The 18308-nt window shown below is 45.8% G+C and overlaps 1 protein-coding gene across 1 annotated transcript in view; it reads right to left on the bottom strand.

Moving 5' to 3' along the window:
• Positions 1–14961: 14961 nt before the first annotated feature.
• Positions 14962–18308, bottom strand: part of LOC144792923 (uncharacterized) — a 93174-nt gene continuing 89827 nt past the window's right edge. Inside the window, exon 8 of the mRNA XM_078668124.1 lies at positions 14962–16635. Coding sequence (XP_078524250.1) covers positions 15944–16635 — 692 coding nt within the window. The 3' untranslated portion in view covers positions 14962–15943. The remainder of the gene's footprint in view (positions 16636–18308) is intronic.

Raw genomic sequence — 18308 nt, 5'->3', positions numbered from 1 at the left:
CCTAATAGCATATTTCATATATGTGTATCATATTGGTAATGTCTGTTAATTTTCACTGCACATACTTTACTAGATATGTTCAATATATAATTTTACAACTGTTAATAACGTTTGATTAAAATGACTACAACTACCATGATGCATTTGTTTTTTTAGTTTTGTGAAAATAATAATGCAATGTGATGCCGGTCATTCTCTCTATTCTTTCATATTTTCACATTTGTTAAAGTGTTACGTATTTATCAATCTCTATTTTATGCTATGCTTTTAAACTTAATTTGTTGCTTAAGTTTGTATGTTGTCACTTTTTTCTTATTTTATTGAATTGATGCAATTTTTCCCCCAAATCAAAGTATCTTGACTAAAAAATTGTTAATGTATGTATGTACCACCTGTGTTGTGGGTTTGCTTTTTACAGTGTTTAAGACCTTTTGATTCCAGGAGGGAGTCTAGTGCTTGTACTGTGGTGTCATAAGCATCGTTCACGTGTAAGTTTACGTCTCCTAGGACAATGTCTGGTGAATCGTTGAGGGAGTTCAGTGTTGCAAGGTTTTTTAGTTCTTCTAGCAATTGAAGTTTTTCACCTGGAGGGTGACAGACAGTTTGCAATTTCAGTGGGTTTGGGCTTTTGGACAGAAGGGGAACTCCTAGGTATTCAAAGGCTGAGTATTTAACTGTGTGGAAGGGAGTTAGGTGGAGGTCATTACTGTGTATGATGCCCAGTCCACCAGCAGAACGATCGTCATTGCGGTTGCAAAGAATGGTTAATAATCTTGGTAGGGGCGAAAAAATATATGACGGCGGATGAGTGGTCATTTAACTAGATATACGTCAGAAAGCAAAGGTCAATTTTATGAAGTAGGATAGTTTCATCTATTTCAGTGGCATGCTTAGATGCTGACCGAAAGTTTAGGAGCATGCAATTTAATGTGGTTGACGTCTTTGGATCAGATTGAGCGAGGTGGATGGAGGAGAGTTGGGCTGATGGTCTGAGAGGGAAATTGAGAATAGGGATCCTACTTGTACTCAGGATGACTGGGATTTGGGGTAGGAGAATTGGCTGCTGGTGGTGGTGGCATAGGAGTTGATCAAGGCTTCCACTTCATTAAGTCACATTTCAGGTGTAGCACGTCTAGGTTTGAATACTTTTTGAGAGGGATAGTTGACCAAGAAGTCGAGTGCGAGGTGTCCGAAGGTGGATTTTAGACAGACATATCAGGAAGTGAGCTGGAGTTGGACTTGAGAGTCTCACGTAATAAGGTGATTTGTCCACTATGGTGTTGATTTTAAGCTGTAGGCGGGTGATTGAGGAGATCAGTTGGGCTGTGGTTAGTTCAGAGGGAGAGGGTGAGGTAGATTGGTCGTTGTTGGATGGTTCTAGTCTGATGTGGGACAGAGAATCCTGTGTGGTTGTTTGAGGTGATTGTTGTGACTTATTGGGGGAGGTGGATTGGGTAATTTGATGTGGTGAGATGAGTTGGGGGTAGGTGTGGGTTAGCCTGTGGTGGTTGGGGGTAACAGGTTTGTGAGGGGAGGGGAGAGGTAAAGCTCTGCATTGGTGAGAGGGGTGGTGGGCTTGGGGATAGAAGACAGGGTGGTGAGGAGGTTGGAGTAGTGACGTTGAAAATGGAGTGATTGTGTTCTCTGGATTGAATAAGGATGTTTCCGTTTTTGTTGATGGTTATGAACAGTTCGCCACCAAACATTAGTGATAGAGATAGGTGAGTTGGGTTCCATATGTGATGTTGATAGTATTGGTTATGCGTAGGTTCTGTAGGAAGATAGTTCTCCATTTGGCAGGTTTTTAATTTAATGTAATTTAATTTAATTGTGGGTTTATATAGCGTTTGTAGTTTTTCGGGGCATGTTTGGAGAGATTTTGAGGAAATGTATGACAGAAGGAATTAGTACAGTGTCTATCCAAGGGATGGGTATGTGAGGCCATGGTCGGGTGTAAAGAGGGTGTCTTAGGTGGGAGGCTTCCGGAGGTGAATCGGTATGAATCCCTTAGGGTTACCTGATAGACGAAGGAGTGTTGGGGCCGTACTGAAGATGGGATGCTAGCAGTTATCCAGGTGCATCGCAGAGGATCGTAACTGTCTAATGGTGAGGGGTAGCAGGGTGACAGCCCACAAGGCTGCACACTTAAAAGATTTCCTGCCTACACCTGAATTGTGACTCCTGAGCATGAGTGGAGGTTAATACAAAGAGAAGCTGTGTAGTCCCTTTTCTGTTTAATTACTGAAACGTTTAGATAGTCCTTTGTCAGTGATCTTGTTTAAAAAAAAACGTTTTTAAGTTTATAAAGCGCTAACTAGACCCGAGACATCAGGTACCCGAGCGCTTTACATGAGCACCAGTTTTGTTACATGAATAAATACGTGCATTTTTGTTACACACCAGGAGATTAAGTGATTTGCCCAGAATTACAGGATGTTGAGCGTCTTTGCAGAGATTCGAACTTGGTTCCCCAGCTTTGAGGTCGACAGCTCTAGCCGTAAAGCTACATCCCCTCTCTCTTTTAGTTACAATAACGGAGTGGTTAGTCCTTTGTCTGTTTCTTTGGGGGGGTTGATGAGTAGATGCCAGTCTGAAGACGAAGGAAACATCCAAGTCTCTCCCGTGCCCATCACGCATCCTTCATTAAGCCATAGCTCTCGGGCAACCATGCTGGTCGAACTGGCAGGCCAGAAAGCAGACAGGTCAGCAGGTAGGCGCACCGTGACGCGGGCAGGGAGCAACACCTCGATCGAACAAAGATCCTGAAAAGGCCCAGGTCCTCTCCCAGCCAGGTCAGCGGAGTGATGACTCTGATTTGACACTCTGGCGCGTGACCTGGATCAGAGAACGCGGCACTCACCAATGCCAAACGGAAAAAAAAGTCAGAACTGGCAGCTGCTCTTTTTCTCATCTGGTAGCGGCCCACTGGAATACTCTTCTCTTAGACCTTCATTTGAGTGAGAACCATCTGTGGTTTAGGAAAAAAATGTAAAGCTCGGCTTTTCAAAGGTAAATTTACCCTCCGCAGTTCATTCTGAATTCTCATTTTCACTCCTAACATTTGAAAAGACAGGATGTTTTCCAAGCGGCGCGATATCCCTTAGGGGATGAGTGTCTGCGCTATACAAATACAGTAAAAAAAATAATATTCTAGATGAATATCGACCCCTCAAACTCTGCCCCATCTTGCCGCTCCCATTCCCCACAAAAGTGCTGGAGAAAGCCATCAATCACCAGCTCACCAAACACATGGGAGGAATCTGCTCAACACATCCCAATCCGACTTCCGCGCCAACCACAGCACCGAGACCGCCTTGATCGCTGCAACAGACGACATCAGAACTCTCGTTGACCGAGGTGAGAAAGCAGCCCTTATCCTCCTCGACCTCTCAGAGGCTTCTGACAACGTATCCCATCACACCCGCATCACACGACTCCACTACATTGGCGTCTAGAGAAACGCCCTCAAGAGTATGACCTTGTTCCTCACAGAAGGCATTCAGAGTGGTAGAAATACTTTATTTGGTTACAAATAACCATCAAAATGTATACAAGCCAAAATGCAATAGTACAAGCACATAACACGTAATACAATCAATCACAATTAAAAAATAGTTAGAAAAGATAACAATTACTGTCTCACGTTTTTGCAATATAACAATTCTAGTTCATCATCATTCCTTTAGATTAGGACAAGATAAAAGTGGCATAAAGACCTCATATAATATCATAGGAAATATACCTCCAGAAGTGGTATCCAACGGAGCGATAGTTTCATAAAGTGACCGTGCATGGTACAACCAGATCAGATGTGCAATGCTAGAAAGTTAAAATACATCATTCATAAAAAGCAATGAGCAGCGGTCCAAAAAAAATTAACTGTCTACAATCCACCACAGTTAATTCCATGGAACGACATCCTCATTAAGAACACTAAAACAATACAATAAATTGCCCGTGCATAGTGCAAAGAATACTGATGTGCGAAAAGCAATCTAATTAAAAAGAAGTAAACATATTTAGTAAGCTTAGTATTAACACATCTGTAGGCACTTGGGGGCATATTACCAAGGGTGGCGATAGGCAATTATTGCCGGTTTAGCGGCCATTTTCGGCCGCTAAGCGGCAATAATTCTATCGCTCTATTAGCAAGCTGTCGCTAACTGATGTTAGCGACAGCTTTTAGGCGATAGCGAGCGGTTTGGGGCCCGCTTTGCATGTCAGCGATATTTATCGCTAATGACATGCAAAGTGGGCGTACCCAACCTGTTAGCGACTGAAAGCAGTCACTAACGTCGCTATCGCCTATTAGCAAGACAGGTGTAGCGATGGAAATATTACCGCTATCGCCAAAAACCAACGCCTGCTCAGACCAGTTCTTAGCCATGTTATCCAATGGGAGGTGGATAACATGGCTAAGAGCATTTTGTCGATAATGCGTGAATATCGCTGTATTCTCAGCGATATTCACGCATTTCGCCGCTATCGCTGGATATTTTAGCACAATCAAAAAAAACGTTGCTAATAGCATGTTTTCTCCACTAACATATCCAGCGATAGGCAGCGATAAAAAAATCTTTGCTAAGCCTATTTAGCGATAAATATCGCTACTTGTTGGTAATATGCCCCTTAGTTTGAACATTTTTGCTCTCCTGAACCAAACAGCTAGTAGGAATTTGCTGGCTGTAAATACAATTTTTGTCGATGTGTCACGTTTTGGGATCCTAAAAGCTGCCAAATGACTTTTTGTTCCCATGTGATGACAGAAGAGGCACAATCCATTTATGACGTGGATTGCGATATGCAGGGCAAAAACATTATGTGTATCTCATCTTCGTCGTTCAAATCACATGCAGGGCATATTGTAAGAGCTTGGTTTGAGCACCATTTGAATGTGAAGGATCGTAGTGGAAGAGATTCATGTCGGAAGCGTATAAGGAGTAGTTTCTGTCCTGTAACTCCAGTTCTGTAGTAGGGGTATCTCTGTTATAGTCATAATCTAGGGAATAGTCCCGCCCATGTGCGTGGACCCCAGAGCAATCAAAAATAATCTCTTACGGTGTCAAAAAATGCAGAACTGCACAGAAACTTAAGAGAGAATTTAAAGACAGATAATGCAGCCTATATCCACAGGCTACACTGTCCAGTACTTCAACTAGAAATTCCTGCAACAAATCCACAAACAGCAAAGCCTGTCCAGATTTTCCTTGCTTTAACAGCAAAAACCCCTCTGGGATGATAGAGAGGAAGACATGGACAGACAAGCCCCATAGGCTGCCATTATGTGGCTCAAAACAGGATACTGTGCCTTTAAGAGAACTTTCCAGAACTTCACAGTATCCCAGAATGCACTGCAGGTCCCTTTTACTTTCAGTTCTTTTTAAAGGTGTAACACACCCGACCTGTAGCATTCCTTACATGAATATCTCTCTCCACCGGGGAGGAGGGCGGGCGCTTATGACTATAACAGAGATACCCCTACTACAGAACTGGAGTTACAGGACAGAAACTACTCCTTCTGTAGTAGGGGATCTCTGTGTATAGTCATAATCTAGTGAATAGAATGGTAAGCCCATCCCCACACCAAAGCGGCGGTGGAGAAAAATGAAAATAACACCACTACTGTGCGAACAGATTTCGCAGCGAAGCCTGCCCAACCTGAGCGTCTACCCTGGCATCAGTGTCCAGAAAGTAATGCTTAGCAAAGGTATGGACCGACTTCCAAGTGGCCGCCTTGCAGATTTCTGCAATTGGAACATTACGTAGCAAAGCAGTCGTGGCAGCTTTGCCCCTGGTGGAATGAGCCTTAGGTTTACCCCCTAAGGTCTTACCAGCTTTTTGGTAACACAACTGTATACAGGACACAATCCACCTAGAAATGGACTGTTTAGAGGTAGCAAGACCTGTCCTGACTGATCCATAATTGATAAACAATTGGTCTGACCTACGAATATCCTTGGTTTTATCCAGATAATATTTCAACACCCTCCTGACATTCAGGGAATCCAAGGACCTTTCCGCTGGAGAGGAAGGATTCTGAAAAAACATAGGTAAAGTTATGGTCTGGTTAACATGAAAGTCAGATATAACTTTAGGAAGAAATTTAGGGTGAGTACGCATAACAACCTTAGCAGCATGAAATACAGTATAAGGTTCTTGGCAACACAACGCCTGAATTTCACTCACCCTGCGGGCCGATGTAATGGCCACGAGGAACGCCGCCTTCCAGGACAGGTGCTGCAATGAAGCCTTATGAATAGGTTCAAAAGGCTCCTTCATCAATCTGGACAGCACCACATTCAATTTCCAAGAAGGCGAAGGAAGCCGGACAGGAGGGAACACTTTCTTCAAGCCTTCCACGAAGTCTTTGATCACAGGGATCTGAAAGAAGGAAGTCTGTGAAGGGCATTTCCTGTAGGCAGTCAGCGCAGCCAGATGAAGCTTAATGGAATGGACATTAAGGCCAGACTGCGCCAGATGTAGAAGATATGGAAGGATGACATCCTCCTTACATGTCGTCAGGTCATAGTTCTTGGACTTGCACCAGATGCACAACCTCTTCCACTTGTAAGCATAAGAAGTCCTAGTGGAAGGTCGCTTAGCCTCCTTCAATATGTCCATGCAATCTTCTGGGAGATTCAGATGGCCATATTGCACTATCTCAGGAGCCATGCCGCCAAACTCAAAGACGAGAGGTTGGGGTGCAACATCTGCCCCCCGAACTTCGTGAGAAGGTCCGGCCTGCACGGCAGCCGCATGTGAGGAAGGAGAGACCAGTGAAGCAGGTCCGTGAATCACCACTGTCTGGGCCATTCCGGGGCAATCGGTATCATCCGCGCCCTGGACTGGGACAGCTTGATGAGCACCGTCGGAATCAGGGGAATGGGTGGAAAAGCGTACAGAAAGCTGTTCGACCAGTTAATCCATAACGCATTCCCCAGCGTCCCCGGCTGGTAGTACCTGGAGGCAAAGTCTCGGCATTTGCTGTTTTCGGCAGTGGCGAACAGATCTACGTCTGGAGTCCCCCACCTTGCGAAGACTTCTCCTAGTACTTCGTTGTTTATGACCCATTCGTGGTTTTCCTGAATCAGTCTGCTCAGTGAGTCTGCCTGAACATTCTGCACACCTGGAGATGGGTAGCCGTTATCGTCAGTCCTCTAGCTAGAAGCCAGTGCCAGATCGCCTGCGCCTCCTGCGACAGAGTGCGCGATCTCGACCCCCCCTGCTTGTTGAGATAATACATCGTGGTCGTATTGTCCGTCTGAACAAGTAAAGAGTTGGTCCGGAAGGACGGATGAAAGGCCTTCAGCGCCAAGTGAACAGCTCTGAGTTCCAGGAAATTGATGTGGTACGTGGACTCTGTCGGGGACCACGTCCCTTGAATCTGTAGGTCTCTGGAGTGCGCCCCCCAGCCGTGGAGCGACGCATCCGTCACGATAGTCTGCGTAGGAATGTCCTTGTGGAAGGGAACCCCTCTCAGGAGATTCTCCGCCGAACACCACCACCTCAGAGACTGAAGAGCATGCAGAGACAGTCGTATCCTGTCGTCCCAAGACCCTTTCCTCTGATCCCACTGATCCTCCAAGCACTCCTGCAATGGTCTCATGTGCAGCCGTGCGTGTGGCGTGAGGAAGATACAAGAGGCCATCAATCCCAGTAGAGAAGACACCGTCCTCACTGTTGTAGATGGAGTGGTCATAAGAGCCTGAGCCTTCCGAAGGAGTGATAATCGTCGCTCCTCCGAAGGAGACACGCTTGCTGACAGCGTATTGATGGAGGCTCCCAAGTACTGGATGCACTGGACCGGAGTCGGGACAGACTTGGACATGTTGATGTGCAACCCCAGCTTGTGCAAGAGAACGCACGTCTTCTGGAAGTGCGCTTGATCTTCCGAGAAGGAGGAGGCCTTGATCAACCAATCGTCCAGGTACGGGTAGACAAACACCTTGTTCTTCCTTAGGTGTGCGGCTACCACTGCCATGCACTTCGAGAATGTTCTGGGCGCAGACTTCAGTCCGAATGGCAGTACCGTGTACGGATAATGATTGGCGCCGACTTGGAATCGCAGGAACTTCCTGTGCTTGTGTGCAATGGGCACATGGAAGTATGCATCCTGTAGGTCTATGGCACACAGCCAGTCTCCCCGTTGCAGCTGAGGATAAATCTGATGCAACGACAGCATGCAAAACTTCTCTCTGCGAATCCACTTGTTTGCTTGTCGCAAATCCAGAATGGGCCTGAACTCGTTCTTGTCCTTTTTGCGAACCAGGAAGAACCGGGAGTACAGACCTCTTCCTCTTTGAGACGGAGGTACGTCTTCTATCGCACTTTTCCTTAACAGGATATCGGCCTCCGCCTGGAGCTCGCGCAGCTGAAACAGCGAGCTGACCGGAGGAATTGATGGAGGCGGGCTGGTGAACCGAAGACTGTATCCATTGCAAACAATATTCAGCACCCACTTGTCCTGAGTAATTTTTCTCCACTCTGCCAGAAAAAATCGAACGCTTCCCCCCACCAGAGCGGGTAACGGATGTAGGGGAGGTAACAGCTCAGGGTCGAGACCCGGCCGCGCCCTTGTTCGCTGTAGAGGACTGCTGACCTCCTCTACCCTTCTGGCGCTTCTGGAAGGGCCTCCGGAACTGCTGCTGTTGTTGCTGCTGCTGTCCCGAAGCCTGTCCTTACCCTCTGCCCTGCGCCCCAAACCGTCTCTGGAACGGGCAGTAGTCTTTCTTTTCTTTGGGCTTCTCCAAGCCCACAGCCGTCAGAGTCTCGGCCTCCGCCTTCATGGGGGCATCTCATCATCTGCATGTTTCCCGAACAGGGTCTCCCCCGAGAAGGGCAGATTAGCCACTCGCTGCTGGGCCTCCGGCTTGAGTGATGTGAGCCTGAGCCAGGCATGGCGTCGCTGTTGATCCCATGACAATACCCATGGGCAGCTAAAAGAGAACCATCAGCAGCCGCGCTGATGACCTGGTTCGAGACCAGCATCCCTTCCTTCTGGATCTCCAGGAAATCCTCCCTCCTATCACGTGGCAGGAGTTCCGCGAACTGCTGGAGGAATTCCCACAGGGCACGATCATAACGCCCTAGCAGAGCCGTATCGCTAGCGGCCTTCATGGACGTAAAGGCCGACCCACAGGCCTTCCTGCCATTTGAGTCGATCCTTCGGCTCTTCTTATCCGGAGGCACGGTAGAAGACGGAGAGGTAGAGTGTTGTTTTCTGGCCGCCGTCACTATAATGGAGTCCGGAACAGGGTCAATGCTCAGAAAAGCCGTGTCGGTATCCGGAGCCCTGTACTTTTTCAGAAGACGGGACGGAGCGGCTTTCGTCGTTGCAGGCGTAAGGAACAGCTCCTCCGCTGGCTCTACCAATCCTGGCACGAGCGGTAGTAGAGGGCGAGACAAATGCTTCTTGTGAAGTGTCTCAAAAATCACGGACATCGTAGGTGTAGGAGCCGTCACCGTGATTCCCAATTTTGCAGCACCCCTCAAGAGAACATCCTGGAACGTGGTGATGTCATCCACAGGAGACACCCTCGTCCCCGGGGAGTCTGATAAGGTCGGGGAGAAGGACCTGGTTCTGGAAGAGTCCGTGCGGGACCGTGATCCGCGCCTCCTGTGGCGCCGTCTTGACCTCGTAGAGGACCTGTAACGACTGTGCGACCTCCCTCTCCGTCCGGAGCGGGATCGCGACTTCCTTGGCTTCGGTCGCCCTGCCGGTTCCACCGGGACGGGAGACTTTGGCTTGGATGGAGCCCTCGGCCGAGGGGTCCCCTTAGGAGGAGTAGGAAATCGTGGCAACGAACCGTTCCTCGGAGGAATCGGAGGAGGCTTGTCAGCCGGCAACTGGGGTTGCGGTTGAGGCTGCGGAGGAGGCGGGAGTGGAGGCGGGGTGGGAGTCCGCGGAGGAAGTCCTCTCGGTAACGGAGGAGGAGGAGGCGGAGTAACCGTCTTCGGCCTAGCAGGGGTATACACAACAGAGTACACCGAGCCCGGTGAACCGCCCTCCTTACTAGGCTGGGACTTTGGAGAGTCTTCCATAGGCACTTGACGCCTGCCAGACTGACTCCTGGCGCCAGAACTCCTTTCGCGCCTTCCCGGCGTCGAAGAACGGCGACCAGACGGCGAACGTCGGCCCCTCGACGGCGAGCTTCGCCTCTTCGACGGCGAGCGCCGATCCCTCGACGGCAAATGCCTTCGCCTCGACGGCGACCTTCTTCGCCTCAACGGCGAACTCCTATGCCTCGACGTCGACCGTCTACGCCTCGACGTCGACCTTCTACGCCTCGACGGCGACCTTCTACGCCTCGACGACGACCTTCGCCTCGACGGCAACCTTCTCCTCGACGTCAATGATCCCCTCGACGACGACCTTCTCCTCTTCGCCGACGGGGAATGGTGGTGTCGCCTCGACGGCGAGCGCCGACGCCGGGCCTCTCGACATCGAATACACGACGACGACGAAGACGCCGACGACGAAATCGTCACTGGAGACTTCGTCGGCGGCCTGTTCAGGTCCCTCGAGGCCGAACGTCGACGTCGCCTCGACCCAGAACCCTGGGGAGACGGGGAACAGACTGCAGTCATCCCTCTCGACGTTGTGGTCGGTGCAATCGACGCCGACGGAGAATGGGGACGTTTGCTGGTCTTCCTGCCCCTGGGGAGCCCCCAGAGGCCTCAGCATGGGCAGATGAAGCCCCTCCAGACCCACCTTGTGCCTTCCGTCTTCTGTCTTCAAGACCCTGAAGCCTGATCTTCATCCTATCCCTCAGGGTCCTGCTAGAGAAACCCTGGCAGATGTCACACTCCTCTGGGACATGGGATGAAGGAAGGCAGATGATACACACCTCGTGTGGGTCAGACTTGGCCTTCTTCCTGGAATACTCAGGGCATTTGCCGAATAATGCAGGCATATTCGACAATTAAGAGTGCACCCAAAGACAAACAGGAAGAAACAGCAAAGTACTTCAAGAAAAGCACTCAAATAACTTTGAAAAAGTGAAAAATATCACCAATAAACCCTTGAAAAGGGCGAGCTCAATGCTACAGAGTCCTGCTTGCAGGAGCCGGAAAAAATAACTGAAAGTAAAAGGGACCTGCAGTGCATTCTGGGATACTGTGAAGTTCTGGAAAGTTCTCTTAAAGGCACAGTATCCTGTTTTGAGCCACATAATGGCAGCCTATGGGGCTTGTCTGTCCATGTCTTCCTCTCTATCATTCCAGAGGGGTTTTTGCTGTTAAAGCAAGGAAAATCTGGACAGGCTTTGCTGTTTGTGGATTTTTTGGTGGAATTTCTAGTTGAAGTACTGGACAGTGTAGCCTGTGGATATAGGCTGCATTATATGTCTTTAAATTCTCTCTTAAGTGTCTGTGCAGTTCTGCATTTTTCGACACCTTAAGAGATTATTTTTGATTGCTCCGGGGTCCACGCACATGGGCGGGGCTATTCCCTAGATTATGACTATACACAGAGATCCCCTACTACAGAACCAGGCTATTAATTAGAGGTGGAGAAATTAAATCTAAAAACTTTTCAAATAATGGGGATTATTTATAATCTCAAAACCTGCTAATCAGTGTCCTCACAGAACGCATTCAGAGAATTCACCTACCACCCTTCACCTCCGAGCCTTAAGAGCATCATTTGCGGCATTCCACAAGGCTCCTCCCTCAGCCCCACCTTGTTTAACATCTTCATAAGCCCGCTGGGCAGCATCCTCCACACCCACTGACTCAACATCATCTTGTACGCTGACAACTCCCAGCTCATCCTTTCTCTCACTGAAGACCCCACCATCACCAGATCCAACTTCCGGAACGCCATGACCGTCGCCGACTGGATAAGGTCCAACTGCCTGAAGCTTAACGCTCTCCAGACAGAAGTGCTTATCTTCAGGAGGAACACCTCACTGTGGAATGACACCAGGTGGCCTACAGAAATGGGACCTGCAACAACCCCCATGGGCCATGCCCACATCCTCAGCATCATCCTGGACAGCAAACTCACATTGAAGTGCCAGGGCAACGCAGTATCCTCCTCCTTCTTCCACACCCCGCGCATGCTTCGAAAGATCTCAAATGGCTCCCCATCAACACCAGGAAAACAATCACACAAGATCTCGTCACCAGCCGACTGGAATAGGGAAATGCGCTCTATGCCAGCACCACCACCCAACTCCTCAAGAGACTACAGTCCATACAGAATACCGCAGCCAGACTCACCCTCAACCTTTCCAAACGGAACAGCATCACACCCCAGCTCAAAAGTCCACACTGGTTCCCTGTCGAGAAGAGATGCCAGTTCAAGCTGCTCACCCACGCCTTCAATGCCCGCCACCACCTTGGACCAGCCTACATCTACCACTACCTGACTTTCCACTAACCCGCCAGACAGCTGCGCTCTGCCTCCCTCACACATTCCCCGCACCTGCCAAAGTCACATTAATGGTAGTTTTTTCTCCTGCCTCCTCACCAGGTCCTGGAATGAGCTGCCCCTACACCTCCAAACCTCACTGTCACCCGCTAACTTCCGGAAGGGACTGAAGACCTGACACTTCGACTAAAGGCCAACGAAACCTCAGCACCTGGATACCCCCAGGGGTGAGAAGTTGTGCTATACAAATACATCTTGATTGATTTAGAATAGAAGATGAAACACCCGTTGTCTGGGGCAGTCTCGCTTGTTATCCACAACCCCTTCCCCCCATGCGGATGTATGTGGAAGGTGTGATTAGTCTGTTCCATGCAGTGGTGGAGAGGATTGCGGCGTTATCTTCTGCTCCTGTGGAAATCGTTTACCAGGTATTCTTGACAGGCCAACTCCCAGCCAACATCTTACGCCTGTCGGCATTTCGAATGTACTATCGGCTTTGGTGTGGCAAACACCTTGACATCAGCTATACAGAAAGTCAAAGGCTGCATAGCTGTTGTATAAAAAGGTCGGTGTTACGGTGATGTACAAAAGGTTGGCTCTCTTGCAATTAAGGTTGAAGATGTTTTTGCTCATTATCTTAGTAACTGCTAGTGGCTGACAGTAACCCAGCACTGGTGCCAGTTATAAATGTGATATCCTTTTGATTAATGGTGTGCGAAATTAGTGTAATTTGCTTTTGCATGATTACCTGAAACTATGGCAAACTGTGTGAAATTATGTGTAATTACCTGAAATGCTAATCTGTCTTCGCTTCATTTTTTTGCACGTGGATGGATGCATGTAAACAAGATCCCCGTGAACAGCAGCCACTTTATGTTGTTCCTGTGCGAATGGTGCAAGTTGTGGTAATTCAAGGTAAAAATCTACGGCGATTTATCCAAACTTGCACAATTCACGCGAAAGGTGCATAAATGCCCCAAAAAGGCATTGTTTTAGGAATTGAGCGGAACAAGCAGAGCACAAAATTCCCACAATAATACAAATTACTCAGGTATAGTTTACATTTCGGCCAGGCCTATTTTTGATGACAGCTGGCACGGCTCCTATTTTCAATAAGAGATTTAAACACTCCTCAATGAGCATTTCTGAAGCTCTTTTGACCCTCCATTCCAGGCTACTTGAAAATCTTGGCCTGAATCATCTTAGAACAGGGACATATCAGTAAAGGTTTTTCCCAGATGGTTTGGAGGAGCCGTGACAATGTTCGATGAGGATGGGTGCTCATTCAGTTTGCTTTAGGCCTCGTGGTAGAAGTAGGTTCCAAAGTCAGTAAGATGGCTGCACGATTTGAGCTCTTGCTTTTGTGGAATTTGTTTTCCCTGCAGGTCTAGAGATTGAATTGCAAATAACGGAAACCCGTTCATTGATTCGTTTATCATTGATAAATAAAGTCCCTTTGATTGAGAAATACCATCTAACATCTACAGCACACAAACAGGGCAAAACTGTAAAGTTAAGCATTATAGAAACCAAGTTACTATTTTTATGTAAATCTATTTGACAATTATATAAACAAACTGAATAAAAAAGGTGAGAGAAAGAGTTGGCATTTATAATTATAAAGTAATCTCAAGCAGTTAAATTCTCTTTAATACCATCCGAAACCTTTGGACATTGTACGATCTGAGAGATTATAAACCATTCATTACTGTTACCATTACATTGGCCTCCGTTCTATTGGAAAACAATGCAAAAAAGACCTACAATGAAAAGTGAACACCAGCAGCATAATGATACTTGGCATGGCTAATAATTTCATAAGAATGTTTAAAGTCATTTAAAAAAAAGGCTTGAGGCAAGACAGGGTGCAAGGGTTAATAAATTACAGTGTCCAACCAAAGAGGCCAAATACTTTAGAAACAACACTTTAACAAACAAGGGGAAAACACATTTGAACTATGTAGAGCCAAGTGGGAAGACCCACTGTAAATGGATGCTGGGACTAAAAAAGGGGACTCCGAGAGGAACGCAAATGATACACTTAAAGAAAGAAGTTGCGAGAATATTTTTTGGGGGAGTAGGTTCAGTTTAACACCTGATATTGCATTTATTAAAGCAAACCTCAGAAATATTCATTCTTTAAGTGAAAAGGAATGAGACGTAAGCCAAGGGCTCAAAGTGTAGGTGCTCAGTTCTTACGAAGGATTTTCTGCGAGAGGCATAAGTCCAAATGTATTATGACCCAAACTAAAGGTACTCTTTCAATTAGACTGGCTCAAACTTGCAAAGGAAAAGGAATTGTGCCCACTAAATTGTAAAGAATGCATTACCCATTTAGTTTTGCTATGTGTGAGTTTAAGAGTTAATCCTGAGCTAATAGTCAATTTATATTGTGTCATCAAGTTGCTTATGCTATATCCAGTTTCTTGCAGACTGGTTTTGGGAAGAGCTCATGGAACTCCAAATCAGCAGAGTACCAAGTACATGTAAACTACCTTCATTTCATGCCAAGTACCTGCCCAAATCACCTACAGTTTAAGTATTAATTACCACTTCAGACAGCTTTCTTAATAGAAGTATACATTATGCAAACGTGTAGCAGACTTTTATTGAACATGACCAGAATATAAGCAGTACAATATGTATTTTACAAAAGAATCATGTTGACATAATACATCAAAACGTTCTGCGAAGAAGTATCTCATTTTGTTTTACTTCCCAACCGGCACAAGCATTTGTATGAACAATGCCCTCAGTGAGTTCACTACGCCTCTTCGAGTGAAGATTATGTGATGGAAGCCATGGTGTTTATCAGCTTCATGTGTCAATCTGTTGCTACATGAAACCAGGTCTGCTGTTTTGGATAACATGCTACTTGCACATTTTCAGAGCAGACTTGTATTACAGTTAATGTCCATTACAAAATGATATTGTTTTCCAGCTATTAGCCTTATTGTTGTGTTCAAAGAGTATTTAATGATGCATTTGTGTCTCCATAATCCTACACTTGGAATAGAGGATTAACTGTTCTTTACATCGTGTCATATACGCACATATGTACTTTTCAATATTTCCCATATGAAGTTAAAAGTTGTATGTCATATATGTAAAAGAAACATGAACAAAGTTACTTTTCATTACTTGTGAACCATTTACGCCTGAAACAAATGTATTTGCTGCTGTAAACTGATGTGCAACCAACATTTTTCAGCGAAACTGCAATTGCATTGATGCCCCACCAGAATTAAAAATGAATGTTATACACATTACTTTAAAATTTTGATTGAATATCTCCATTTTTATATTGTAAACATATTCCCACCTCTTCTGTTAGGTATTTTTGGTGTGAGGCGACTTCTAATTACGTATGTTAGAATCCTGCTGCTCAGTTTAGGTTTTGTTTGCATATAGTGAACCATTTGCTGCATTATATATTGTCCTGTTATTGCATGGCTTCTCCGACACTTTTTCAAAGCAACACGGTGAAAAAATATCTAACCTGAAATAAGGGTTATGATAGACCTTTTTTCCCCCTACATTTCTGGTCTAATAAATCCTGTTTTATTTTGTTCAATTGCTGTTTTTGATATTTTGAATATGTTTCCTTTGATGGTAATTAAGATGACTTTTCCGAAAAAAGCTTTTCTCGCATTTGGGACATTTGTACGGCCTCTCTCCCGTGTGTATTCTTATGTGTTCATCCATATAATCTTTTCGATTGAATCTTTTGTGACAGAAAGTACATGTGTATGGTTTTTCCCCTGAATGTATCCTGTGATGTGTTATAAGGTGGGTCTTCTGATAGAAACTTTTATCACATTCGGTACATGCGTACGGCCTCTCCCTTGAATTTGTTCTCACGTTCCTGGCAATTTCTCCCTTCCAACTGCAGCTTTTATCGCCTTCCACGCATGCGTATGTTCTCGGATCTTGCTGTGTGGCTGGAAGGTCTTTAGGAAACTGTAGGTTCATCAGCTCGCTCTCCCACTCACTGTACTTATCCGATCCATCAAAGTTACTCATGCCCGGCTGTACACTGGGATCCACTGAGCCGCTGAAACTGCCTTCACACTGAACAGTTTTCTCTTCTCGGAGCTCCTGATAACATTCTTGCCAGATCTGGCTTGCAGAAGGTGCCTCCTTGATAGCACTTGGCGGAATCAATGTGTTGAGTTTCTCTGAGAAATCTTTACACGGAGGAGTTATTTCAGTGTATTTTATAGAATCTCCAACTGTATTTTTTCTGTTCTTTCTTTCATTGCCTGTTGGATTGAAATGAAAGGCAGCCATTACGTTCAACTCAAGGGTTGAATGCTAGATTCTGTTCTTAAAAATATTACTTAGACTGAAGGTGGCAGAAACATAACATAGCAGTGTGCACAACCAACTGAACAGAGCGGATCAACATAGAATGCCAAGTTATACACGTTTTGTTTTATCACAAAAATGACAAGCACATTTTCTTTGAGAATTTCCATGGAAAATGTTCAAATATAAAATAAGGGGATAAACTGGGTGCCTTTCACAAGGCAAGAAGGTGGCTAGCAGTTCTGTTTAGGTCAAAATGACAGAGGTAGACAATTTCTGACTACATAGCCAGGTCAGGTGGTTTAGTGGACTAATGTGTCCACTGAGGGGCCTGTATTTGACCTCACAGTCACAGGCTCAAATCCCGGCGGGTCCACTAAGCCTTTCATCCTTCTGAGGTCGATAGAATGAGTACCATTGAGTTGAGTAACAATAAACATCTGTTAATCAGCGCCAAGATACCATTTTGAGTGAACGTGCGCTTCACAAATGGACGTGTTATGTTATATTATTGAAGCAGCGGTCAGTGTGATTTTTAAACCTAACGTGTCAAGTCATGTTGTATGTGCACCTCAATTACATGTTGTGTGTCATTTACGGCAGAAATCTCTAAAATGTGTTTATGGCCCATGGGATAAAAACATCACAGATGGGTTATTTGCTGAGAACTGAATGCATCATTCCATCGTGTAACACAGAACCTGCAGCTTTGGTCCATAGAGTTAGTAATTTAGCTCTGTTAAAAGCCAAAGGGTATAAAAGACAGGAAATACAGATGCTAACCATCAACCTTCCCCTCTGAGATAAAACAGGCTTCAATAAAATGCTTATCTAGATTAAAATTAGTTTTATTGGGTGTGGGGACACACAACAGATGCAGTATAAACATTCCCTGCACTGTTGCTATGAGTGCAGAAAGAAGACCTGGTCTAAAGGGAGCAAGATGGGGGAAGAGAAGGACTGGACTTGCTATAGGTTATACCAAGTCCTATGGGTGTAGGTTGCTGAGCCTTCCAGGGTCTCGCTTCAATGCGAAAATGTAACCGCTCAACAGTTACAAGTTAAATTTATTAACCGATTTCAGACACTTTATAATTTACTGCAAAGTTGCCTCAAAGTGAACAGTTTGTAATCAAACCCTAAATCACGAAGAGTGAAAAAAGCCTGAAACAATATTGAAAGGCTGATCAGAATGTTTTTAATTTCCATTGTCTCCAGTGCATCATGATGTAAAGAAAACGTGTTCAAAATACATCATTAAAACCCTTACAAAACAGGAGTAAAAATATAAGGGGCAAATAACCAAATAAAAGTATCAATGTTTATGTTGGAAAAAGTGTGATGGCTGAATGATGCAGCTCCACCTTGAACTCTGTGCGTGCGCGCGCACACACACACACACACGCACGCACGCACGCACACACACACGCACACACACACACACACACACACACACACGCACACACACACGCACAAACACCTGCAGCTTCACCTGATTCAGCTTGCAGTAATTTCCCTTTAAGGTTTTACAAACATATGGGGAAAAGATGTAAGAGCTTTCTAAATGTTCTTGCTAGACATTCGGACACATCCGCTGATCACATGAGCCATATTAACTTGTTTCTAG

This window comes from Lissotriton helveticus, chromosome 11 (genome assembly GCF_964261635.1).
Source record: "Lissotriton helveticus chromosome 11, aLisHel1.1, whole genome shotgun sequence".
In the NCBI taxonomy this organism is placed as follows: Eukaryota; Metazoa; Chordata; class Amphibia; order Caudata; family Salamandridae; genus Lissotriton; species Lissotriton helveticus.
This window is presented reverse-complemented; position numbering and strand designations above follow the sequence as displayed.